At 39.2% G+C, this 10,424-nt stretch overlaps 1 protein-coding gene across 1 annotated transcript; it reads left to right on the top strand.

Moving 5' to 3' along the window:
- Positions 1-316: 316 nt before the first annotated feature.
- Positions 317-1,264, top strand: LOC122745509 (olfactory receptor 13H1-like). The gene has a single exon (XM_043990846.1). The coding sequence runs from the start codon at positions 332-334 to the stop codon at positions 1,262-1,264; it is 933 nt and encodes a 310-aa protein (XP_043846781.1). The 5' UTR covers positions 317-331.
- The last annotated feature ends 9,160 nt before the right edge of the window (positions 1,265-10,424 follow it).

The raw sequence follows: 10,424 nt of genomic DNA, 5'->3' as shown, positions 1-10,424 counted from the left end.
CTTGAGTTCAAATCCAGACTCAGACACTTGACAGTAGCTGTGTGACCCTGGGCAAGTCACTTAACCTTCATTGCCATTCCCCCCAAAAAAGAAAAGACTAAGTACAGAAAAGCATGGTACTAAGGTTAAGGTTGGTACTATGGCTAAGCTATTACACACACACAAACATATATATATATATATACACACACATATAATTGATTTCATTAAATATTTCTCAATTACATATTTTTTTAAATGGCCCATGCAAAATATGTATCAAAATAGTTGCAATTTGAAAAAAATGTGTTTTTCTTTCTGTTTTACTGCAGATAGAGAAAAAGGGAAAACCATGGATGGAGGAAATGAAACAGATGTGACCTATTTTATTCTGATTGGACTCTCAGAGTATCCCAGAGCCCAAGTCATCTTCTTCTGCTTGCTCTTAATGTCCTATCTTATCATATTACTTGGGAACAGTCTTATTCTCTTCTTGATCCACTATGATTCCCGACTCCACACTCCCATGTATTTCTTTCTCAGTAACCTGTCCTTCATGGACATGTGCTACACTTCATCGAGTGTGCCTCAGGTTCTCATCAACTGCTTGGTCAGGATTCCCTCCATCTCCCTGGACCAGTGTCTGGCACAGATGTGTGCTGGCCTTTACTTCGGGGTTGCAGAATGCCTCCTGCTGGCCGTCATGGCCTATGATCGCTGTATTGCCATTGGTGACCCACTGCGCTACAGCATCAGGATGAGTTCACAGCTCTGTGTCAAGCTGGCAGTGGTGTCCTGGGTGATAGCCTTTCTGCTGACTGTGGTTCCGACCCTTACAATGCCACTGGAGTTCTGTGGTCATCACAGGATCAATCACTTCTCCTGTGAACTCCTGGCTATCCTCAAGCGTGCTTGCAATGATCTGAAGTTCTATGAATGGTTGATGATGGCCACCAGCTCCCTGACTCTCCTTGCACCCTTTACCTTCATCCTTGCCTCCTATGGGCGCATCCTTGTGGCTGTCCTGAAGATGAACTCAGCAGAGGGTCGAAAGAAGGCTTTCTCCACCTGCAGCTCTCATATAACTGTGGTTGTTATCTTCTATGGTACAGCCATCTCAGTGTACATGATGCCACAGGACAAGGCCAGTCAAGATCAGGATAAGATCATCTCCATATTATATGGTATTCTTCCACCCATGCTCAACCCTCTCATTTACAGCCTCAGGAATAAGGATGTGAAGATGGCATTCAGGAAACTAATGGGGGAGAAGAATGTCTCCTAAGAAGAGATGTTTGATTACTTTTTCCCCATAAGAGTATTGTATTATTTTCCAGTTACATGTAGAGATAGTTCTCAACATTTGTTTTTAGAAGATTTCTAGTTTCACGTTTTTTCTCCCTCCCTCCTCTCCTTCCCCCCTCCCCAAGAGAGCAAGCAATCTGATATAGGTTATATATGTACAATCACATTAAACATATTTCTGCATTAGTCGTGCTGTGAAAGAAGAATCGGAGAAAAAAGAAAAACCTCAAAAAGAAAAAAAAAAGAAATAGTTCAATCTGCATCTAGATTGCATCGTTCTTTTTTTCTGAATTTAGAGAGCATTTTCCATCATGAGTCCTTTGGAACTATCTTAGACCACTGTATTGCTGAGAAGAGTCAAGTCTATCACAGTTGATCAACACAATGTTGTTGGTACTGTGTATAAGGTTCTCCTGGTTCTGCTCATCTCACTCAGCATCAGTTCATGTAAGTTGTTTGGTTACTTTTTAGCAGAACTGAGAAAAATGAAAGAAGTGGCAGTTTTACTAACCTAAACAAAGTTTTCTTTTCCAAAAAAATCCTGCAATGGCTGGGGTGTTAAACAATGAGGAAGCATCTTAGGCAGTTGCTTTTTCTTTCTTTCTTTTTTTCAGAAATGGAGCATTATCCATCTCAGAAAGTCTGAACACTTCCTTTTCACATCACTACAAGTTCAAATTGAGGAATAATCTTCATCAAGTCAACTATGGCCTTCCCCTGAAGAGAAGTTTACTGGAGGTAGTCTGGTTTAGTGTAAAGAACTCTGGGTCTGGGGACAGCTAGGTGGTGCAGTGGCCCTAAAGTCAGGAGGACCTGAGCTCAAATGGGGCCTCAGACATTTGGCACTTACTAGCTGTGTGACCCTGGGCAAGTCCCTTAACCCCAACTGCCTCACACACAAAAAAGAACTCTGGGTCTGGAATCATAAGAATTGGAAGAAAATCTCACCTCTGCCACTTACTACTAGTATGAATTTGGGTAAAGCACTTAAACTCTATGGCTCTCATTTTTTTGTTGTTCAGTTTTTTCAGTTGTTTCCAACTCTTCATGACCCTAGGTTGTGGTTTTCTTGCCAAAAATACTGGAGTGGTTTGCCATTTTCTTCTCCAGCTCATTTTACAAATGAGGAAACTGAGGCAAATAAGGTAAAGTGAACTGTCCATGGTCATATAGCTAGTGCATGTCCGAGGCTGGGTTTGAACTCACAAAGCTGAGTCTTCCTGACTCCAGACCCACCACTCTCTCCACTACACTACCTAGCTGCAGTGTGCCACTTTACAAATACATAAAATGAAGAGATTGTTAACAGTGACTAATGACACCAATAATAACAACTGGCTTGTATGTAGTGGTTTCATTCTGCAAAACACTACTTTTTTCACTCATTTTGTTTTTTTTGCAACCACCTTCGAGCCAAATGAAATCATTGTCACTATTTTTAGATGGAGGAAAAAAAAATTGAATACAGTTAAGTGACTTGATTATAAACACCAAACTAATGAGTCTGGCATAGAATTTGGACTGAGGTCTTCTTAACTCCAAGTCTGGTTTTCTATTTACTCAACCAAAGCATCTTTTAAAGGTCACTTCCATCTCTAAATCTATAATTGTACAATAAGACTAATTTTCTGTGAAATAATGACTTCCCGATAGCTCCACAATATTCTGTACATGCTGTAACATTCTGGACATCTTATAAAGTATTTCAACAATCTCTAGTCTTCTTCCTGAAACTTTCTTGATACATACCACCCCTGCATGCTCTTAATACCATCACAATTCATAACAAAAACAAAATTGGTAATTTGTTATCATTGTTAATAATGATAGCAATAACAATAATCATCAAAACAGCACATAGGTATATAATATCACTTTAAGGTTAGCAAAGCACTTTACATATGTGAATGAAACTCAGCGGAGGTCAGTTAATTGTTTTCTCTACCCATGGTGCTGAATGAATCAACTGCTACCTACTTCATTGCTACTCTTTACCATGATATTGGCATGAAGAGGAACATGTCTGATATCTTTTCAGCCTAGAATTACTCAGCAGCACTATTTATCTGTCAGATAGCACTTTCCACAACTATTTAGGATTCTCTTTTGTTTTGAAAGACCAGCTAAATAAACAATGATCACCTCTGTTATATTCGGCACTTTGATCCCTTCTGGGTTCCTCATAAGTGCTAAAGGGCCTCTTGCAGTTTATGTAAACCTTTTACACAAGGACCTTTAATAATTCAACTAGAACCTCGGCCAGCTCCCAGAACTCAGATTTGGCTCTCCTCTTCCATGATCTCTAAAATATCAGTCCTTCAAGATCTCGCTTATTGGCCCAAACCGTTGGTTTACTCCTAGGACTCTGCATCTCTCTTGGTTCATAGAATCATGACCTCTCAGAGGTGAAAAACACAAAGAAAAGAAAAGAAACAAAAACCTCAGAGTTCCTCAAAAACTATTTTTACAAGAATGTACATCCCTTCCACAGTTCTCCAGCCTCTGCTACAGGCAACCAGATTTGGGGAAATGCACTCCCTATGAAAGCAACTTAGACCATTTGGGTGCAGTTCTACTTTTAGAAAGTATTCCATTCAACTGAAATCCACCTCTTCAATTTCCATTGCTTTGACTTCTACTCCCTGAGGACAAGTGCAGCAAGACTAACATTATATCCCTTCAAGTATTTAGAAATTGTTACCATTTCCTATCTAAGTTTTCTCTACTACCCCAGCCCCTTCAGCCAATCTTTGGGAGGTAAAATGATCAATCTTGTCCTCTTGACCGTTATCTTCTGTTTGTCCTCCAATGTTTGACCTCAAATGTAATATTCAAAACTGAAAGCAAGGGGCAGCTAGGTGGTGTAGTGGATAGAGCACCTGCCCTGGAGTCAGGAAGACCTGAGTTTAAATCCGGCCTCAGACACTTGACACTTACTAACTCTATGACCCTGGGCAAGTCACTTAACCCTCATTGCCTCACCAAAAAAAAAAAAAAAAAAAAAGGAAATAGAGATATAAGATACCTGTGCATGATCCCATTTTGAAAGGCCCTTTCCCCAGTAAGAGATAAGTATATTTGATCAGAGAATGGGTATGTATATAACAACAACAAAAAAAAAACTGAATCCAATACCTCAAATACTGTATTAAGAGTATAGAAGATAGCAGGGCTCTGATTTTGCCTTGATTGATTTTTCTCTCTTCTTCATCCAGTTAGAATCTGAAGGGGAAAGATATAGGATATATTCATACTGTCCACAGAAGGGTCACTATCTACTTCAATTAAAATTTCCTCATACTTAGAAAGGAATATCCAGACTAAAAAAGAATGGACTAAAATTCTCAAGGACAAACTTGGTGTCTGATTTTTTCATGGTTTCTCAGTCAATGAGAAATGAAGAACCCACTATATCATCCATCCTTTTAAACTCCGTTGTGCCTCATCTCATCCATGGAGCTAACCCTATATACTCCATTGCATCTACTTCCAAACTCCTTAATTTACTAATATCCTAGTATTTCTTTAGTGTGTATATGTGCATGTGTGTGACAAGATCAATAATACTGGAACAGAGAATTTCTCCTTTTTGCTTATTATATCCCTGGAACCAACTAGCAAAATACTAAGCTAAGAATAGGTGTTCAGTAAAAAAAAAAAAATTGCTGAGATATACTGGTACAAACACTCTTTCCTAACATTCCTGTGACTGTCATCTTAGACAATTTTATGTGTGTGTGTACATCAAGTCTTAGTCTCCTCCAAATCAGCTCAAAAAGAGATGAGGAGGGGCAGCTAGGTGGCGCAGTGGATAGAGCACCGGCCCATGATTAAAGAGGACCTGAGTTCAAATCCGGCCTCAGACACTTGACACTTACTAGCTGTGTGACCCTAGGCAAGTCACTTAACCCCCATTGCCCTGCAAAAAAAAAAAAGAGAGAGACGAGGAGTAGGATTTGCTGAATATATAAGAGATAGCTATAATGATGTTGTCCATCCTTCATTTTCAAAGAGGACTAATGACATCATGAGAGTGGTCTTGACTTGAGCATAAATTGGATTTAAATGAGGTAGAATTGCACAGTCATTAGTTTCACTCCCTTTTACAGAGTCATTAAATTTCAGTGCCAAGACAAAAGATAAGATAACTAGAAGTGACCCACGATACTGTGGATTACCTAGGCATCTCTGATGTCTGACCAAGTTCTCAGTGCTCCCCAGTGACTATTTCAGCTGCCTTCATGACTGTTGGAACAAATTGATCTCATCTGTCCATTATAGCAGGGAAAGTCATCCTATGCTCAGGGAAGATACCCCCACCATATCACCAATGGATTTGAGGTGTGTCAGTTACCCTCGACCTGGTTTAGCCCATCTGCTGAGATAGTTTACCAGGGTGTGACAACTGTTTGTATTACATCCTTGTTGGAAACACAAGTGAAAGTATGTAATGAGAGCTATGATGTAACGGATAAAACATAGTATGGCAGTACAGGAGAGTAGGGTTTTAGTCTTAGTTCTGCCAGGAATTGATTGTTTGAGCATGGGTAAGATAAAACTGATCTCCAGGCATGAATGATCTCCAAGCATGAATTTCCTCATCTGGAAAATTAGAACAATGGATTCAATTGTTACTAAGGTCCTTTATACCTATAACTTTCCACTGTCTAAGATTGTGTAATCACATTGTACAAAGTGTAACGATTGGAATGATGCCACCTGCTGGAGACTTACTGTAGAAGAGTTCCGCATCTTTGAGGGCAAGAACAGGAGTCTTTTCTTTGTCGTGAGGAAGTGACACAGGCGAGTGGGAGGAGGAAGGAAGAGACTGGCGCTCAGTCTCGCTCTCTTTCCTTTGGACTCTGGTGGAGAACGGAGCTAGAAATGTGCTCTCCCTTTAATAGATAGGAATCTAGGCCTTTCTCTCTTTACCAAATTCTTATTCTGCTTAATAAATGCTTAAAAGCCTAACTCTTGCTAAAGCTTATAATTTATTGGTGACCACTCATTAGATATTTTAGACAGACTAGCTAGAATTTTAGCCCTGAACAAAAGAAAGTTTGCCAGGCTCAAGGTTCCCAAAGATGTTTAGAATCACATTACCTCAAAGTGAGAATTGATCTTAGAGTCCGCCTAGTCCAATCTGTATATGGATAAGTAATATCTCCAAGAAGTGGGCATCCTGCACCTGATTACGAGTCTCCACTGGGGCAGAGCTGAGTGTTTTTGGCTGCAGTCTCTTCTACTTTGGAGAATAATGAAATTGTTCCTTTCCCACAAAGCCTAATTCTGATCTTCTCTAAGGTCCATTTCTCCTAGTTCTGCCCTTTAAATTCTAATGGAATAAATGTAATCCTTCTGCCACTTCAAAGTCTATGGAGTACTTGAAGACAGCTACACCCCATCCCACCCTTTTCTATCAGAATAGCTAAAATTTGCCAAGTGCTTTAACTCGTGAAAACCACATTCCATATGAGCCTCACATCAAACATTTAGTATCATCCTCATTATTACATAGGGTGATATTAATATCTGTAATATAGCCTTCATTTCTTCAATTGAAGTTTACTCTATAAGAAGGTGCCCAATCTATCATTCTGCTTGTCCTTGGCTAGATGCACTTCTGCTTCCCATTCCCCTTCTTAAGATATAGTGCCCATAATGGAATACAGTACTCCAGAAGTGAATTATCCAGAACACAAAAGAGAAAAACTCTCTCATTCTTTATTCTGGATCAATGCCTCACTTAATATAACCTAAGATTCCATTAGCTTTTTTTATTAGCTGTCTTGCTATATTCTCCAAACATATTGGACTTATAGTCCACTTAGACCTCTGAGGTGTTTTTTTTTTCTTATTAATAGTTTTCTAGCCTTTCCCTCCTTCTTTTTATATGTAAATCTGATCTCTAAATTCAAATATAGGACTTTTCTTTTGATTTATGATATCATAGGTATCATCAAATTCCCTCCAGTGATGGAGATGACAATCTATCCATGTCTGTCCATTCTAACACAATGTTTTCCATTGCCTCCTGTATATCCTCCACCATGAGACCATCAAACATTCTTTTAGATTTTGTGCTATTGTAAGGATACCAGTGGAAAGTGGAGATTTTGCAGGAGTTGTCTCTAGCTTCTGAGACAGATGGACTATCTCTTTCCAGTCATATATTTCTATAATGCAATCAGGCATGCCACTCTACTGCTCACTTCACCATTTTAAATGTGTTGAATCCTGCCTGCTCATGGACATTGTGGTGCCTTGACAATGCCTTTTAGATAGTTTTAACTCCAGTTCTTCAGAAGTTAGGTTATCCCTTATCTTGTAGCCAGACAACTTAATGGGAAGAATATCAAGCAAATCTTATGAAAGTTGATTTAACTATTGTCAATATTAAATTGAGGTGCTTCCTTTCCTAATTCCTATTGCTATATGTCTATTAAATTTCTTTCCTTGTCTACTTCCTCTCTCTTAATCACTTGTGATCTGTATACATACATACATACATATATATATATATATATACACATATATACACACACACATATATATACACATATATACACACACACATATATATACACATACACACACACACACACACACATATATATATATATATAAAATGTATGTATATGAGGCAATGAGGGTTAAGTGACTTGCCCAAGGTCACACAGCTAGTATGTGTCAAGTGTCTAAGGCCAGACTTGAACTCAGGTCCTCCTGAATACAGAGCTGGTGCTTTATCCATACACCACCTAGCTGCCCCTCTTTTCTAATTTTTCTTACTGTCTATTCTTCCCTCCTCTTCCTAGACTTCCCTATGTATGTGAGATGCACAGATTTAGAGACATCTCCTTCCCAAACATTCATATGGTATGAAGTTTGACCTGTGGTAGAGTTTTCTGAGCTTACTTGGGTTTGATCAATCACAATCAGACACACTGTACTGTGTCAAGATAATGGAATGTGATAGAAAAGATTTAGCAGACATTCAGGGGCCCACCCTGGAGACTGAGTTAAACTGATTGAATTGGATAAGGCAACTGACTGTTGACGGCTTACTAGATTGTAAGCACATCCGGCAGGTACTTAAGAAAGTAATTGTTCACAGAAGCTAACAACTTTGAACTTTGACCACCTTCAGGCCCAGTGAACCAATCAGCTTGAGGAACCTCCCATTTCTGGGAGGGGAACAGGAAGGAGGAAGGGGATGCTGTTGAGAGAGTTGGGCTTCTTTGGCTGCAAGAGATCAAGAGATCGGCGTGGTGGCAGTTGACTTCAGAAGTGGGAGCTTAGGAAGTTTAGACTGGCCAGGTTATAGGAAATCTGTTCTCAATCTTTCCCTTTCTTTTCCTATCTTTCAATAAACCCTTAAAAAACCTAAACTCATTTATCAGTGATTTTAGTCAGTTTCCCCCCAAAACTGGGGGGGGGGCACAGATTAGAACCCACATTTAGAAATTTAAATTACACAGTACATTAATCCCAATATTGTGATGTCATTTTAGTTCTCTTTGATTACAAAGGACAACAACAATTCTTGTTGTTCCCTAGGCACTTCATAGCATCCCTTTCTAAGGCTTTCCATCACTTGCCAACTCATCCTTTATTAACACATTTTCTTACCTGTTACTTCTGTCTTCCCTTATTCATATTGTCTTCCCCTCTCACTTCACTCTCTACTCTCTTTTTCCACTTTCATATCCTCATACATCACTTCATAATAATTTTTCTGTAACCATGTGCCCATTGAGGCTAGACAGACTGGGTCTAATCCTGGAGATCTTTTCCACGATTCATGCCCTCACCTAGATAAATATGGGACCATAAGAATTTAGCTGGGGCATAGGATATTTGGATCAGTTTATAGGGTAGAAATTAAATAAACTTATGGTTAACATAAACTGTTTATTGGAAAACCTACAAGGATGCAGATGGTACTCATACACAAGCTCATTTGCAAGGAATTAATTCACATCATAAGATAAGTCCTTGCAATATAAGTAGAGTTGGAGTTCCTTCAGTGAGAGCTATATGGATGTATCTCTTGGATTCTGTTTCATACTTCCTCTATCTTTCCCTGGTATCTCACCACACTTTGTTTAGTTGAAAGTTCATCATAGTTCGAGAACCTCTCTCTTGCTCAACCACTTGAAATTCATGTTCCTACCTGGTCCCAGATTAGCATCCCCTTCCATTTTCTTCCTGCTTCCTCCTACCTCCACAATTCTACAATTTAAGAAGTAGGGTTAAATCAATTTCATCATTTCTTGTGGTTCTCTTTCTCCCAGATAGCTCCATCAGGTTCTTTCAGGAATAATTCACATATAATTATGTTATGAGTAATTTAGCTGATGTATATATGTATATCTGCAATATTTGCCATCCCGGCATAAGATAACATCCAGTCTTGAGTGTTATCCTTGTTCACTATCAGATTGAATGATAATATATTTAGAATAAGAAGTGCCTGTGAGATCATCTTATCCAACCTACTCATTTTAAAGATGAGGACCTAGAGTCAAGTTTTCTCATATCCACAACCCAATTGCCAAGACCCAGTGCATCAGACAACTCTAAGCAATGCAGAGAGCCAATCACCATCAGGAAACCAGAACATAATCAGTGATGTTTCCATCTGACCTACTGTCTGCCTTCTACCAACATGGAACAGCTACTCTCTGCACCTTGCACCTGACCTCCAAAGATTATGCCTCTCCTTCAACATCAGGGAAAATCCTTAAAGGCAAATAATGTCTTAGTTTATTGCCAGAAAAGTCAATGTTATTATTCCACTCTTCCCCAATGGTTTCATAGTATCTTTTTGTTTTGTTTTGTTTTTTTGGTGAGGCAATTGGGGTTAAGTGACTTGCCTAGGGTCACACAGGTAGTAAGCGTCAAGTGTCTGAGGCCGGGTTTGAACTCAAATCCTCCTGAATCCAGGACTGATGCTTTATCCACTGTGCCACCTAGCTGCCCCCTCCCAATGGTTTTAAGTGAGCTCCAAGACTCCTAATTAAATCTGAACCAAACATCTCACATTTCATCCTTTTAAAATAGCAAAATCTCTCTCTCTCTCTCTCACACACACACACACACACACACACACACTTTTTAAAATAATACATTGCCAC

The sequence above is a fragment of the Dromiciops gliroides genome, chromosome 3, assembly GCF_019393635.1.
Source record: "Dromiciops gliroides isolate mDroGli1 chromosome 3, mDroGli1.pri, whole genome shotgun sequence".
Classification (NCBI taxonomy): Eukaryota; Metazoa; Chordata; class Mammalia; order Microbiotheria; family Microbiotheriidae; genus Dromiciops; species Dromiciops gliroides.
Note: the sequence above shows the minus strand (reverse complement) of the source record. Positions and strands in the feature narration are given on the sequence as shown.

Excerpts from the sequence above, each read along its gene's own strand:
- LOC122745509 (XM_043990846.1), top strand. The coding sequence starts at position 332 with ATGGATGGAGGAAATGAAACAGATGTGACCTATTTTATTCTGATTGGA.